General features: G+C 39.2%; 1 protein-coding gene across 2 annotated transcripts in view; it reads left to right on the forward strand.

Moving 5' to 3' along the window:
* Positions 1 to 961: 961 nt before the first annotated feature.
* MPPED2 (metallophosphoesterase domain containing 2) overlaps positions 962 to 17,033 on the forward strand; it is a 131,915-nt gene continuing 115,843 nt past the window's right edge. Inside the window, exons 1-2 of one of the 2 annotated variants that reach the window (XM_048854840.2) lie at positions 962 to 1,360; positions 6,913 to 7,156. In XM_048854840.2, coding sequence (XP_048710797.1) covers positions 7,029 to 7,156 — 128 coding nt within the window. In that variant the 5' untranslated portion in view covers positions 962 to 1,360; positions 6,913 to 7,028. Of the gene's footprint in view, positions 1,361 to 2,610; positions 2,770 to 6,912; positions 7,157 to 17,033 lie in introns of those variants that run through there. The other variant, XM_048854841.2, reaches the window with a different exon arrangement.

The raw sequence follows: 17,033 nt of genomic DNA on the forward strand, positions 1-17,033 counted from the left end.
TGCTCTCACACTGGATTTCTATCTGACGATAGTCTAGATCTGTGAGGCTGTCTTCAGCAAGAAATTTAGGTCTAGTTGCCACGCATATCCTAAGGCTGGCCAAAGCCAGCAGTACTTTTAAATGCATAGGACCCTACTGGGCATCATTCTTCAAGGTCAGATTTATCAACATGATTTTCTGGGTTTTCTTTGACATTTCTCTCCCCTTTTTGCCCATACTTATACTCTATGGTTTTAGAAGTCTTTTCTTCCATTTGTTGTCTTCAGAGAAAAAGAACAAACAGTTCCAGTGTTTACTTTGCTTCTGATGTGACCGTTGACACAATTACTATAGGCTTCTTAGGAGGAAAGGGGAGGAGGAAAGAAAAATCCCAACAAACTCTACTAAAAAAACCATGGGTTTCAGAGTAGCAGCTGTTTTTAGTCTGTATCCGCAAAAAAGAAAAGGAGGACTTGTGGCACCATCTAAGGTGCCACAAGTACTCCTTTTCTTTTAAAAAAAACATGTTTATTACGCTTTCTCCTGGGCACTGAGGTTAATTCTTGCTATAGAACAATTAACACATTTCAACCAGCCATTGTACCCCCTGCATTACAGAAAATGTGCTTTTCACGAGGGAAAGCAGAAGTGCAGAAATCTGGAGGAGACAGAGTTTTGGGGTTTTTTGGTCCTAAAGTATGCCTACTTTGTTCTCACCTAGCCCCAGCTGAGGGCTTTCCCCCCTTCAGGACTGGGCAGGTCTTACAATGCAGGTTGGTTTGTGTGCTCCCTTATCAGAAAAGTCTCCTGAATCTCCTGCCTTTTATTATTATTTATTTCAGACGCGATGCTCTGCCTGTCTTCCTCCTTTGACCCAACTAACACAGCGCTTCTCCTTTCTTTCTCTTCCAGGCTCCATGGGAGGGGGAATTGCAGCAGTTTGGCAGAAGAGCTGTGCCCCCCCCCTGCTTGGGCAGTGAAGTCAGAGGCAGCAGCAGGAGGAGCTGGCTGGCTGTATGTGTGTGCAGAGCTCCTTGGCCGCCCTGTTTCCTGGTGCTCTGCTCCCTGACCCCAGTGGCAGTCCCTTCGCACTGCACGGCTCTGCTCTCTCCCTTCTTTGCTCTCGCTCTCTCTCCCCTCTGTCTCTCTCGCTCGCGCTCCCAGATCGAGGCTCTGCTCTCATTCTTTCTCTCTGTGTCTCTCGTTTCCACTCTCCAGCCAGCCGGGGGACCCTCAGGGTCGAAGGTTTTGCCCTGCCTACACCAATCTCCACCTTCCAGCCTTTCTCTTAACCAGCTCTCTCAAATCCCCCATGGATCGGTTCCTCTCCCAGCACTGAAGGCATCCCTAGGACACACAGCAGCAGCCAGAAAAAGAAAGGTAATCAACCCCGATTAGAGAGAAGGGGAGAGAAATCAAATGGAAAAATAACAAAACACAAAGCCTCGGGTTAGAGGTGCCTTGTCATGTACAAGTAGAAGGGGATCAGACAGGGTCTAGCGCAGCAGCGCCTGAGCCAGGCTGCTTTAAACAATAATAAGAATAAAACTGGCTGCTTATTTTCCGTTCACCAGAATGGTCATTTAGCTGGATGGGTTGGTTTTCATTTGTTTGGGGCTTATTTTTTGCAGAGTGAAAAGCTAATTATTTTGTTGAGCTGAGTGTCTTGTCTCCCTCCCTCCACCCCATGCAAGCCCCCCCCTTCCCCCACTGCGTTATTTCTTGTCTGGGGGGGAGGTAGTGGTGGAAGTGATTTGGCAGCAGAGAGAGAGAAATGGGATGAATTTTCCTGGCTGTTTACTAGAAAGTCTCGGGTGATCGGGGTTATAATGTTAGAGCACGACCGGGGGAGGGTAGGCCAGGGAGCATTTTGCTTGCTGGAGAGACCAAGGAAACGCAGATCAAGCGGGCGAAATGCAAAGTACAGTTACATTCAAACTGAAATGTAGCGTTTGCTCCGATTTTTTTGTGCATTTGAAGGGGGCTTTTTCTCCTCCCCCCCCCCCCCCCCCACCAAAGCAGGCAACCGGAGGGGCGGGGGGAAGCGAGACTCCAAGAAAAGTACCGATTGGAAACCGGTTTCTTTTATATTCAGAGCTGGAGTTTCTGTGTCTATTTTAAATGCGAGAGAACTACATTTTAAAACATGCTTTGAAATCCTGATCCCAGAGGCCTAGGGCACTTGGAAACCTTTAGAGAGGAAGGATATTGGGGGGGGGGGGGGAGGGATTGTGGAAATGACACAGCTGCAATAAAAAGCATTTATTCTCTTGTTGGTTGAATATGTCCCTCGTACCCCCCCCCCCAAAATCAGTTTTAGTGCAAATGTGGGCGTGGAAAAATAACATGAATTAATTTCAGAGAGCGGGGAGGAAAAAGGAGGATAGAAACTTTATATATTAAAAAAAAAAAAGCAGAAATGCCCCCCTTCTCCGAGGAAATAATAAACACAAGAGCAATTGCAAATGTAGGAGCTTGCAGGGCGGGTTTGTGCTTCCTGGGGGCTCTGGCTGTGTGTGTGTTTGATCTGGGCTATAATGCCAGCTCCTCTAGTGGAAGGGGAAGATCGGATGGGATGAATGACGTTGGGAAAAGGGGGATGTTGTACAAAAGGCAGGATGGTGCGGTGTCAGAGCCATTGGCCACAGATTGTGATCAATCGATCCGAGCCTGGGGAAAAAGAGGGTGAGAGGGAGCGAGCCAAGCACCCAGCGTACTCACAACAGCAGCACGCAGGGTGCCCAGAGAGTACGAGGCGGCAGCCGGGCATGGACTGACTGCTAGAGGAGGTAGCGTGTGGAGACTGGTACCACTTCTGCCTTTTCCGCCTAGTACTGAGTGCTACAGAAAGAACCATTTTGGCATCTGCATCATTTATACCGAGGGATCGGCTTGCCATGAGGTTTTATTCCACAGACACATGAAGGGAGAGGAAGTCGGTGTGTGTGTGGAGGTGGGAGGGTGGTGGTATTTATGAATGTACAGCGCTGCGTTTGTTTCTCTGTGCGACTCAAGGTGTGTGTGAATAGTTTTTGGATAAGCTTTCTGTGGGCATCATTAGTTTGATTTAACTTTTCATGCCTCCCGCTCTCTCTTGAAGTCTGCGAGCGCTTATCTAGAGGTGTGTGCAGAGTGGGTAATGTGTTGTCCAGAATGAAATTTTAAAACACACGTTTACACTTAGTATATGCGGTGTCACTTTGATATATGCACCACTCTTGATGGATAGGATGAAGTTGGAGTTGCATGAAAAGTATAGTACTGTACAACATTGCAGCGATTTCGGGCAAATTGTTAAATAATCACAAGCACATCCTGCAATAACCTATGAGAGACCAAATAACTATCTTATTTATTGTGGTGGGCTTGTGTTAGTATTTTTTAAATATGTTGTTGCTCTATCAACGTTGATATAACAGATATTGGAAGCCTACTTGAAAAGAAAACGTTAACATCTAATTTAACCCCTTTTCCCCCTCTTCAGTCTTGACAGACTGAAATTTTCTCCAACTAATACCAGTCAGAAGAGCAAAAGCATTGATTGATCAAATTGAGGACACACAAGTGCTTAAATTTGAGGGGGATTTTTTTAATATGTCCAAAGAGCTATTATGTATAATGTTTTAATTACAGGTAGAATTAAAATAAAATTGTAAAAGCTGCTCAGTATGAATACTCCTTAGAAAAGTAGGCTGTAGTATAGAATTAATGTCTGCCTTTTGTTTTAAAAAGTGCCAGCCTTGTACATTTTATAGATTTAAAACTGAACAAACAGACCCATGCAGTAAGGTGTCTCTTTATAACATTTTAAATCATAAATACAGGCTGAAAGATAGCTATTGGCATTCCCAGAATAACCTCTGGCATATCATTAGTAAAACATGATATAATAAAGTGGATTGTATATCCTTTTTATAGTTAATTTTTAAGCAAGAAATCTATCAGGTAAGAAGTGGCAAATATTGCATACTAGGTTGCACTTGACAGCTATGAAAAAAACAGGCAGCTATCCTTTTGTGCTCATCCTCTCAGTGAGTGCTTACTGTCAGGGGGGTGAGAAGAACAATAGTGCTGAAAAATAAGCCTTTTTTTCCTTTTTGTTTATGAAAGTTCTGAAATACTCTGCTTCTGTTTGACATTCTCTTCAAAGAACTCCACATTAAAAAAGATAATAATCTGACACCTCTGATAGGTGAGCTGTATTGGTATATAAAACATTCAAGGGAAATTAGGAAAATGAAATTAAAATCAGCTTCCCCGTCATATATTTGATTTTTTTTCACTTTGGATTTTCGTTGTTACCTTTCAGTTTAATTCGATACTTTGTTTAACTTAGTCTTATTTAAGCATAAAGGTATATATTTAGAATTAAATACTATTGGAAGTTTTTACTTTAAATATTACAATGAAACAACTTAAAAGTATTTTATATATGACTGTCCAATATCCTCTTAGTACTTCTGTTGTATGCTAATTAGCTGAAATTTATATTTTTGTAATAGGTTTTTAAACACTGTAAAATGATGTTTAATATTATCTTTGTGTATAATTCACAATAATGAGCAAATTAAATTTTCTTCTGATTTACTCGTAATAGGAAATGTAATGTTCTGACTTTTGCTTATACTGTTAGTGGAAGTACATAGCCTTTCTAAAAGTCTGGGCAAAAATTTGGTTGTGGTTGCTTCTAATTTTCTCCGTTTTACACAGTAGATTTTGATTGCAAAAAAATAAGATTGGGCATGTAATTTCCACACTACTCCCTAATTTATGTAAACCCTAAAGTTCTTGTGTAAAAATGTGTATTTTTTCCCCTTCAAGCCTTGATGGCTAACATTCTTTTTAATGACAGTCATTTCTTCAACGGGAAGATGTTTTCATTTGTATTTACTTTTGAGTGCAGTGCAATTATGCAGTTTTTACGCTGCATACTCTTAATAGTTTGTATCTCAAAAGAATTACAGTACTTAGAACAGGACTGCAATTTGAAGCAGGTGTTGTGTTTTACTGTTATGCAAAATAACAGTAAAATATAATTGTGAGGGAAATTAAGGAAACAGCTGCAAACTTGGTATGAAAACCACCACATTATGATTCGTGAGCAGTTATTACATGTATCTTACATCACAATTAACGGGGCAAAGATTTGATTTAGTAAATCTTGCCTTGTTGATTTTATCCCTCAGACCCTTAGTATTGTTCTTGTGAAGGCAAATTAGTATAAAGACCAAACAGTGATTTCACTGAAACATACAAAATCACAAGTAGCTCTCTCTCTCTTGGTAAGAATTTTAAGGTTTAGTTTAATTTTCTCTGCTTTTTACTGATATTGGAAATGGATGAGAGAATCCTATTCCTGAAATGAAGAAATTTCTTTGCCCAACTAACATATGGAAGCGGAGGTAGGCCTGAGGTTGTAAAATAATAAAATAAATGGCCTATGGCAGGCCATATGCCATTTGTCTGGTGTTTTTGCAATATTTTTATGCCAAACTGGAAATTAGTCTTGTAATCTAAATATATTTTTATTACAAAGCAAAGATTTCAAAATTTTAATGTTGCATGTAGTAAACATACTTCTGTTTGGGAGCTAAGAGTAGTCCAAGAGCATCACTGTAGGAAAAATATTGCATAGTTTGGTGCCTGAGTTTCAGATCAGTCTCCTCCCTCCTAGTTTGTATGTTCTCATTTCAGCAAATGGAGATTTACTCTTGTAATTTACACATAAATACAAGAACCTGCTCCTTGCATCTAGTAATTTAAGGCCAGATCCTCCAGCTGAGGATCTGGCCCATAAATAGTACTTATACAGAGCTTGAAAGCGCTTTACGGACATTAACTGATCAATTTTCACAATACCCTTGTAAAGTAGGGTCGTCTTGGTATCCTCATTTTACAGATGAGGGGGGCGGAATGAGTTTATGAAGGAGTCAGAACTGAGATTAGAAGTTGGGCGTTCCTGGCTCTTAGGCCTGTGCTCACACTGCTAGATCACCGGGCTTCTCCAGTCTGAATGCTCATATTCTTTATGATGGCTTTTTGTGTGTGTGTGTACGTGTGTGTGTGTACGTGTACCGGAATTTGATGATGTCTGGTGCACTAGAAAAGGTGTTGGTACTTTAGTGACTGGCCCATTGTGAGTAACTCAGGCGTGTGTGTATAGGCAGAGGAGCTTGTTTTACTTTTATCTTGTGTGTATATATATGTAGAATTCTCATTAATAGAATTTTATATGTGCACTGAGAGAAGGCTGGTAATAGCAGCAAATAAATCACAACTATTTGATTACATAAAGTGTATAGAAAGCTTAGTTTTGTTGCAGGTAGAATGAGTATATCGGTAATGCTGCTCAAATACCAGTTTTCCTTTTGACAGATATAAATACTTTGAACCAAACTGGTTTGAGTTTACCTTTTGTTATAGCTTTGTAAGATGGGCTGTCTTATATTCAGCTGGAAAAAGATCTGACGAAATGTAACCAACTTTGTAAAGTGAACTATGCTTCGAAGAGGGTGCAGGCATTTGACAAGAGCCATTTGACCTTCATGAATTTAGGCCCAGTTATTCACTTTCACAGCTGTAATTAGCACTAGATGTTTATTTAAAATTAAGAGGAATAGTAAATATGGGGCACTTAGCTGGGGCTTTCCACACAGATTATTTTGTAGTGTAAACAAAGTCTTATTTTAAGCCATCCATACTACAAAGGTACTTAAAACAGTGCAAAGTGAAGAAGCTTTAAAAAAAAGATGCAGGTATAATTAACATTTAGTGGCCAGATACTAAAATAAATGGGTACATTAGAAATATGTAGATAGAAATTTCCAAAGAATATCAGCATAGGACTAGATTGAAATTCAGCCATAATTTGATCTCTTTGGAATCTCAGGACTTTAAACACTGTGTCTGTGTTATTCTTCTTCCTTTTGTAGAACTCTGTTGTGTTGATGAGGAGATCCTTGGGTTCAGAACTTGGCTGGAACACAATGCCCACCGCCATTCTTGGCTCTGGAAAGTTGTAAATTGCTCATGTCTATAAGGAGGAAGGATGGCTCATGGAATTCCTTCACAAGGCAAAGTTACCATAACAGTGGATGAATACAGCTCAAATCCAACCCAGGCATTTACACACTACAACATCAACCAGAGCAGGTTCCAGCCTCCACATGTACATATGTAAGTATTTTTAACCTTGATTTTTGAAGCTAATTTAAAATGAGGTGTGTCAATAGGACAGTTGGTTGAAAGCTAGAACAAGTGATTTGACGAATAAACTACTTGACGAAAACTGCCAACATTTGTTACATAACATATTTTACAAATAGTGTTCCATCACCTCTAGATGCTAATGACTTTGCCCTCCAATGGCACAGACTTAGGCCTGGTCTACACTAGAAAATTAAGTTGGGTTAACAACCTTGCTCAGGGGTGTGAACAGTCTGCACCCCTGAGTGGCATAGTTAAGGTGACTTAATGTAGACAGTGCTCGGTCAACAGAATAATTCTTCCATCAATTTAGCTACTGCCTCTTGGGGAGGTGAATTACCTACACCAACAAGAGAATCCCTGCTGTCGGGGTAGGTAGCATCTACACGGAAGCACTGCAGCAGCGAAGCTGTGTCACTGTAGCATTTTTACTGTACACATATCCTTGTTGAAACGCATCAGAATACAGTATTGTGTATGAGGTGCCAGGTTCTGAAGTTCACTTGTAACTTTAGTGATCTCACTGTAACTTGCCGGAGGGACCTATTTCTTAAAAAATTTAGGTTTCAGAGGAGCAGCCATGTTAGTCTGTATCCGTAAAAAGAAAAGGAGTACTTGTGGCACCTTAGAGACTAACAAATTTATTAGTTAATAAATTTAATTTATTAATAAATTTGTTAGTTTCTAAGGTGCCACAGGTACTCCTTTTCTTTTTAAAAATAGGCCTAATTGGGACTAATTGTCCTCTGATCACTGAATCCTTTGTCTTCCTTGTTGTGAGTGGAACTTGTGCCGCATGCTGTATTCCACTCACAACAAGGATTCAGAGATTGTGAAACAATTAGTCCCAAGAAATACAAATACCAAGTTAAAATAATGTTCATGGCTTGAACTTAAACCAACAAAAGCATGGGAAATTCAGATCTAAGGCTCCTTACCTCACGGTGTTATGCCTTAGTATTGTATGACTTGTAAAATCATTCTACAATATAGTATCTAGGCACAATGGGGAGTGCTAAGAACTAAGTGCTAGCTTTAACTTTGAATTTCCTTCCCATTGTTTGGCTAAGTCAGATCCTTATCAACTATTTCTATTTAAGTTCTTTTTTTCTTAATAGTCTCAAATGTATGTTAAACTATAAAACAAAAGGGATGGCTTTGGACCTCAGAGGGGCCCCCTGTGTTAACCAGGATTTTGCACATTGTCACGCTGTTGCATTTGATAGGGCCTTTGCATAGTCAAAGTGCTAAAGTAGCATGCCACTTCATAGCATTTTTGCTTTGCAGAATCCTGTCAAGAGGCTGACAGTCCAACAGTTGAGCACCTTCTCCTGGGACTTCTCCTGTAGTAACAATATTCCTAAAATCATAAACCATCAGTGGAGCTTCTAAAAGGATAAGTTCAGAATAGTAGTCACTTCCCAAACTTGGAAGCGTTTACCTTAATTACATTTTGTTGTAGCTGAAAAGATCACATTACTCTGCTTTTAGGGCAAAACTCTCCCCTCTGCTCCACAGTGTGGATCTCTTATCAGCAGTGCAGATCTCCATTGCACATTCTGCACTTCAGGCTGCCCTGCTGACTTCCATCAATATCAATAGAATTTCTGTGTACAGAATGAGTTCAGAATAACCCCTAAGATCCAGACTGTAGATTGGAGAGAATTTTTGTTCTTGAAGGGCCCCTTCTAATTCCTGTTGAATGCAACAGGAAATTATCGTGGATTTCAGAAGGTCCTGAAAATGGCTGAAAGACTAAAAAAAATTTTACTTTTCAAAATGCATCTCTGATTTGTTCTAGAAATAGGCAATAATAATAATGATAATCTCTAATTTCAATATTTTTGTGCATCTCTAAACCAGAAGTAGTTTGGCAGATAGTTTCATTGGATTTGAAAAACTCCCTAGTCTGAATTAAAAATCTGAGGTTATAATTTACAACATAATGAAAATGAAAACAGACTCTTAACTACAATGTTGCTGCTTTGATTTCAACACTTAAGAATAAAAAAAAGGTCTGACATGATAAAGAGATGGAGTGATGGGAGAAGGAAATGATTTTTGCACCAAAATCTTGACTAAACAGGAAGAGAATGAGTGAGGTGAGTTACGAAGTACAGAAAGCCAAAGATTGCAGAAGTTGAGGCAAATTTTGGCATTAGGAATGGAGAGCAAATGCTGGATTTTAGAGAATCTATAGAGGAAGAAATGACAGGATGTGGGTGCAGAGGTGAGAGATGAGGTGAATATGTCACCAGAGTTGTGAGTGTGAGTAATCAGGATGATGGAGTTGTCTCTGATCATGGAGAAGTGAGAGCTTCAGAAAAGGATGCTCATTTGCTTTTCCAGGGTGTTATAATGGAAGCTGTGTGCATACACATGAGTTGGGGGATCAGCAGGCAAAAATCTGGGTGAGAAAATTGGAAAAGACAAAAATAACTAAGAAACCTTTCTTCAAAAGCACACCTGCTCTTTTTATCAGTCAGTCTCTGTATTAATGCCACACTGCTGCAGCTGCCAATCTTTTATGCAGCTTTGTTTTTCTCATTGTACTACCTTGTTAATGCCTCTCTATAAAGAATTCGAAGAACTTTTTTCTTCCTGTTATTGGAAAGTTACAATGCAGCCTGATGAAAGAGTGTTGGGAAGCTGATAAATGAACAAAAGGGTATACAAGCACTGAGCATACTAGAGTATACAAGCCCATGCCAAGGGACCGCTATATTGCGTTGCTTATTCTAAACACCATAATCCATAGTCTAAGGTAGAACTGAGTTTGAAGGCCAAGCTGTTATGCTAGCTCCCAGGCTTTCTTCTCAAGGAATTTTCAAAATTATATGTGTGCAACACATCTCAGTTTCTCCTTTATGTGTGTGTGTGTGTGTGTGTGTTCCTCTGTGTGTGAAGGCAAGGGTTGGGGATAAGACTTAAAGGACTATTTAATACAATTAATTCTGAATTGACTGAGCTGCGTACAAGTCTCTTGCATTCACGGGGCTTGATTCTCATCTCACATTGGTGTAAATTAAAAATCAGTGGAAATGTATCAGTGTAAAACAGCAGCAGTAGATCAGAAACATGTTTACTGTTTCCTTAGACTTTGTCCGCCTCTTCTTCCTCCCCCTCCATTTGATGTGTTGGGACAGAGACACATGGTATAATCAGCACAGAACAGAGAGCCAGTTTCTCTTGTGTTCTAATCCTGGTTCTGACACTTCCTGTGGCTGTGGATGCAGCGCTCTAAAGGGGTACTGTCAGGTGAAAAGTCATTTATTAAATACCCCAGCCAACCAAAACCCACATTCGTCTACTCTTGTCTACTCATAGCAGCTTTAATTACTAAACTGTAAGAATTGTACAACTTTAATATAATTTTCCCCATTTATGCTTTTTTAATTTTTGCACTGCCTTCACTTTGAGCAGGTGACACAAGGCCAGTTTCACTTTTTCACTATCTGATTCTTCTGTATGTGCACAGTGATGCAGTGATTGGTTTGCAGACACCATAAGACCAAAAATCCTTCTTTTCATTAATATTTTAAAGAATTTATAAAATATTTCTATTGCATTTTGTAAAATCCATTCGTTCTATATTTTTGGAACTACCTGATTGTACCATGCTTAAAGGGAAACTTCCAAGGAAAAAAACACCACAAATGGTACGTGTGTCCCTTTTTGCTGCTTAAGAATGTATAAAGAAGCTGTGAAAGGTCACTTTTCCTCCCAGATTTTTCTGTTTCCTCATTTTATGTTAAAAGTATTAAGAATATATTTTTTCCCCTCCTGATTCTGCTGGACGTCTCATTGGTGGACTCCGAGAAATAGGTTGGGTTCTTTCATAGTTCTTAATTGAACCTTTGACAAAGATAACTTTCCTTTCATTTGTTTACTAGGCATTTGAATTAAATAGGTATCAAAAACCCAGCTGGCCAACCAAGAAAACAAAACAGAACACCAACCAAAAAACAAATACAACACAGATAGTTGTAATCAGATTGGATAAAAATCTCTTTCCTTCTCAAACAAGTTTCACTTCTGCGATAATTGTGATTTTATTACCAGTTCTCCAGTCATCCATAGAGTAATTTAGGAAAAACAAGGTACGGAATGTTTCTAATATAATAAAGAAACATGGGAAGAAAAAAATCTTTAAAAATAAAATGACCTTCAAGACTTTTAAATGCATCAAATACATGCATCATTTATGTAGACTGTAAACTCTTCGGGGCAGAACTTTTTTTTAACTGAAGGATTATACAATACCCAGCACTCCTGGGGTCTGGTTGTGGCTTGTGGCCTCTGTGTGTTGTTGTAACGCAAGCAATAATAACTCAAAACAAAAAAGGCCTCCTCTCCCACACCTCCACCCCACCTTTTCTAGGCCACCTTTAATCTCCTTTCCTCCGTTTTATTCACTAGGGGTGGTCTTTTTGATTAACAAATAATAATTGTCCAACTATATGAAAACTTTCACAGAAATGTTCATTTTTTAAATTTTTCATTGAAATGAATCAAAAATGTTTTGATTTGAAACAAAAAAAAATTGTTTTTATTTTAAGTAAACTGAAAATTTTTCAATTTTCTGAGTTCAGACCTCCCACTCCACTCCTCCTTTATCTTCATCTTGAAAAGAGACTAAATGAATGTGAAAATGGGAAGGGGGAAAAAAACCCCAAAACTGAAAAGTGTTCTATTAGTGCCTGATAAAAATACATATTTTTGTTTAGTTTTGACAAAAAGATCACAAATTTCCAGGAAAAATGTTTTTTTGGGAAAAAGTCAATTTATTCTTTTATTTTAATTTTTTTTAATGGAAAATACTTACCATTTTTTGAACATTATTTACTCCACGGTAGTGTTGAGAGGATTTGTTAATTGAAGGTCCTGATACTGGAAACTAGTCCATGTAGACCGATCCTCATTTACTTTTTTGGGGATCTACCCAGATATAAAGGTCCACCAATGCAAAATAGCTTGCAGGAATGGGGTCATAGTTTTTAAGGTGCTTTGAAGATGATTAGTGCTATATAAGCAGTAAGGATTACCATGTTAAATGTATGGTATGGTTTAAGGACAATTCACCACTTGGGATTAAGGAAGGTGGCAATCTCAGTACACAGCAATCGATGGAAACTTGCCTAAGGGCTTGTCTACATGGGAAAATTTACTAGTATAATTATATTGCTATCATTATACTGGTATAATACCACTTGTGAACACTCTTATTCCGGAATAAGAGTACCTTTTTCCAGTTCAGCATATAGTCCTACCAAAGCAACACAAGGTAAACTGAAAAAAAGGCACTTTTATTCTGGAATAAGGGTGTCCACATGGAAAGTTATACCAGTATAACAGTGGCAATGTAATTATGGTGGAAAATTTTTATTTACACAGGGATGCTACATTGTTAAACCCACAGTCATTTTGAGAGCGTTAACCTTGGAAAGTAGGATCTTTTATATTTTTCTTCTTATAGGGAGTTGATCCAGCAATCACTTGTGCTTGGAGCTCCTATTGAAGTCAACCTGTATGTTGCTTGGATTTACCTTTTAGTATTTACTTTTTTGTATTTATGCTGTTTTTAAAAAACAAACAATAAAAAATAATAAAAAAGCGAACACACTACACTTAGGGCCCAATCCTGCAAAAACTTAGGGCTTGTCTACACTTACAGATTTGCGGCTTCAGTTAGCATAGGTACTCCACCTCCCTGAGAGGCAGTAGACATAATGCTGTCTACACCGGGAGTTAGTTTGCTACAGTTCAGATTTTCCACATCCCTGAGCAACATAGATATACTGACATAAATTTGTAGTGTAGACCAGGGCTTGCACACCTGAACGTGTTTGCAAAATCAGGGCAGTGAAAACAGGCTAGTCAGTTTTATTTAGTCAGTGTCAGTTTCATTTTCTGGTGCTCATACAATAGAACAATGGGTATAATATGGTATATGCAAATATGGTAATTTTTACTTGTTTGTAAAAGATCTGTTCCACTGGGGTTTTTTTTAAAAAGTCATGGAAGCATTGCTACTGCTTATTTTAAAATCAAAGTTTGGGACCTGCCAGTATTCCTTTAATTTTATTGTGCCTAAAATTCTTCCTCTGTAAAGTGAGAATAACAGTGCTTATCTGCCTCACAAGGACATTGTTAAGTTTAATTCATTGTATGTAAAGCACTTCAAGATCCTTAAATGGGATGTGCCATAGAAGTGAAAAGTATTCATATTATTATTATTTATAGCTCAGAGATTTGAATTTCATTATTAAAGTTCAAATTAGGGTCCCAGTCCTGTAAACACTTATACATGTGGAGAAGTTTAAAACATATGTAGTCATTCACACTATTCAGATGCTTCAAGTTAAGCATGGAGATAAGTGTTTGCAGGACTGGCGCCTAAGGATGAAATCCTGGCACCATTGAAATCAGTGGGAATTTTGCCATTGACTTCAGTGGGGCCAGGATTGAACCTTTGTTACATTTAGTATATTGCGCGAAACTCTATTTAAAAAAGTATTCCCTCTGCTTTCTGTTTGTAAGGCACTTCAGATCAATTTTAACATTACAGCTTTATAAAGAGACTGTCTGCGATGGCATGTGGTGCATCGGGGACTGTTAGTAGCAAAAATCCCCAACGGCTGGAGAGGGGACACTAGATGGGGGAGGGCTCTGAGTTTCTTCAGAGAATTCTTTCCCAGGTAGTTGCCTAGTGGGTTTTGCCCACCTGCTCAACGTCTTAACTGTTCACCATATTTGGAATCAGAAAGGAATTTTCCCCCAGGTCAGATTGGCAGAGACCCTCCGGGGGTTTTGCCTTTCTGTGCAGCATGGGGCCTGGTTTAAGCTAGTGTAAATGGTTTAAACTAGTGTAAATGGTGGATTCTCTTTAAATTGAAGTCTTTAAACCATGATTTGAGGACTTCAGTAACTCAGCCAGAGGTTAGGAGTCTATTTCAGGAGCGGGCGGGTGAGATTCTCTGGCCTGCGATGTGCAGGAAGTCAGACTAGATGATCACAAGGGTCTCTTCTGACCTTAAAGTCTGTGAGTCTAACAAACTCTACATTAATGTAAACATTCCTTTATTTAATTTTTAAATGCTATCCAGTTTCTCATTCATTTGGAAAAGTTAGTGCAGTTAGTTGACCTTCTACACGTCACTTACCCTCTATACTTCTGTGTTGTCATCTGTAAAATAGTGAGAATGATGTTGACTCACCTTTTCAGAAGTGCTTTGAGGTCCTTGAATGAAAAGTGCTGTAAAAGTCCAATGTATTATTGTTATAAATATAGGACATATTTATACAAATAATGTTTTCTCAGTGTTATCTCCAAAGACATTCTAATTTAAAGGGTCTGAATGTGTTTTCATTGACTCCAATGACAAAACTCCCTTTAACTTCGGCTTTAGCAGCTGTCAGAGCCTCATCCAGTACCCACTAATATCCGTGCTAAAACTTCCACTCACTTCAATGGGCATTGGATGGAAGAAAATTCTGTGGGTTTAATTCTCATTTACATTAAGGCCCTTTGACAATGCTCTAGCAACATAAAGAGGCCTTATGGTAGGGGGTAACTTACAGTTTTACACCACTTTCAGGCCTCTGTGGACCGTCATAGCTGTGTAAAAGGGCCTTACTGCAAATGAGAATCAGACCCTAGGGATCATTATGGAATTCCCTGTGTATTGTATCATCTGGTTTGACTCCAATGAAAGGAACCATTAGTCTGACCCACAGATTTTGCTGATCCATTAAGATCTCTAAGAGACAAGAGCTAGCCAGATATGTGCTGTGGACCAGCTGGTGTCACCATCCAGATTGTTGGTAGTCCCAACATAGTAAGGGCCTAGGAACAGCTCATTAAAAGGGGTTTGTCATTGTGAAAGGGTTCAACAGAAAAGTTGACTGCCTCATGGGACTAGTCGGGGAATGATGTGTGTTCTCATCCCCACTGAATGTGGCATTTCCAAGTCCCTCCCCAGCATAGAACCCAGAAATACCAGGAAGGCAGCGATGTTGCTGTGGAGGCAGCAGACCCTCCCCTCCATTCATGCATGAAGAGTGGGATCAGACAGGTACAATCTGACCTTTTGTTATCTGAATGTTTAGAGCTACTGCCTGATTGTTTTCTCAGAGTGGTAGGGAGGAGATGGCACTCCTTGTGGAACTGACAAGGGAGTTTGACTCCTGCACCCTTTGGATCGTCCAAGTTTGGCAGAGGCTCTGTACTTCAGCAGTGATTCCTGGCCTCTTATTTTGTGTGTCCTTGTTTGAATTTCTCCATTAGAAAAGCAAACTAAAATGAGAGCCTAAAGGAAAGCCCTGCAAATGAGTGTGTGTTTGTAATGTAACCACGCATAGCCTTCATGCTTGTTTCCTATCTGACTGTTTCAGAAATATAAAAACGTTAGTGCAAACGTCAGTTTCAAATACTATTTTACACAATGACCCTCAAGTTTGGATTTCAAATCTTGAGCTACCAACATTTACTGAGGTTAAAACAAACAACTCACTGCTGAGCCAGCTGTAGAGCAGGAACTCTGTTGTAGGGTCCTCGAAATTCAGGGCAGCAGATCTTCCCTCTCCTCAAATGGTGCCTGTAATGGTTTTGCATATTTCTGAATTCTGTAAAATGTCTTTCTCAACATACATTGACCCTAGGTAATAGAGCTTCTCAGATATGATAGAAAAATCATAGGGAAGTGGAATTTCTTGAAAGCATGTACCTTTTCAGAATGCTGCAAAGTTACCTATTCTGAGACATCATAAAATTTGGCCTAGGGGCTACCGGTGTTGTCACAAATGACAAGTGCTAGCTGAAAAAGTCAGCACCAGAGTCAAGCAGAGAATCCCCTGAGTGTCATAAGGTGAATTAATTCATCTGTAATTCTCAGACCAGTTTTTTCCAAGTCCCTAGAAAGGATTCCAGTATGTACCAATCCTTGAAATATTGGCATATATAATCTGTGGGGCAAATTCAAATGAAATATAAGAAGGGGCAATCCCATTTATATCAGAGATCTTGTTCCTGCTTTATCATGCCTGATTTTGAATTTTCTTTTGTTTCTCATTTGTTATGTGCAGAGCTGTACAAAATGCATAGACTAAGGATATTTTAAATGTACTTAGCAGCATTCATTCCAAAATATCCTAAAATGCTTCACTAACTATATACATATTACACCATTGAAATGCAGCCACCTGTGAGGTGGAGCGCAGCAACCAACTTGAACATAGCTCACTGCTCAACAGATAAAGAGAGGACATTTTGGCTAAGGACACTGGGTACCCTATTCTTGTCATAATTTTTTTAATTTTGATGCAGAGCAGACAAGGTCTGAGTTCTTAAGGTTTGTCTGATTCAAATAAACAGTATAAAGATAATCTGCTGTGTTTTTGTTGCTTCTATTTATAAGGCAAAGACATACCCAATACAGTGACCTTATTTACTGTGTAGCATTTTGGAATTTTGTACTAATCCTCAGGAGAGGTAGTGACCAAAAGGGAAAATACGTATAAGTTAAAAACATTGTAACAGGAAGTGCTGTGTAATAAACACAACTAGACCTTTTAGGATTTTATTTCAATGGACATTGCAAAACAAGATTATAGAATCTAATACAATAGAGGTCCAGCATGCAGAGATGTACTTCCCCAATGTTTAAAGCAGGACACTGGAAGTCCTGGGGACCTGAGTTTTCATTGTGTTAAGAGTCCCTTTATGCAGTCCAGCAGAGTAGGGGCCATAAACCAACAGATCCATCCAATGGGGACTATCCTTGCATAGTAGATCTATCTCTCTTGTAGCTGCTAGGGCAGGGGAGCATGGGTTGAGCAAGATGCATGT

Source organism: Caretta caretta, chromosome 6, assembly GCF_965140235.1.
Source record: "Caretta caretta isolate rCarCar2 chromosome 6, rCarCar1.hap1, whole genome shotgun sequence".
NCBI lineage: Eukaryota > Metazoa > Chordata > Testudines > Cheloniidae > Caretta > Caretta caretta.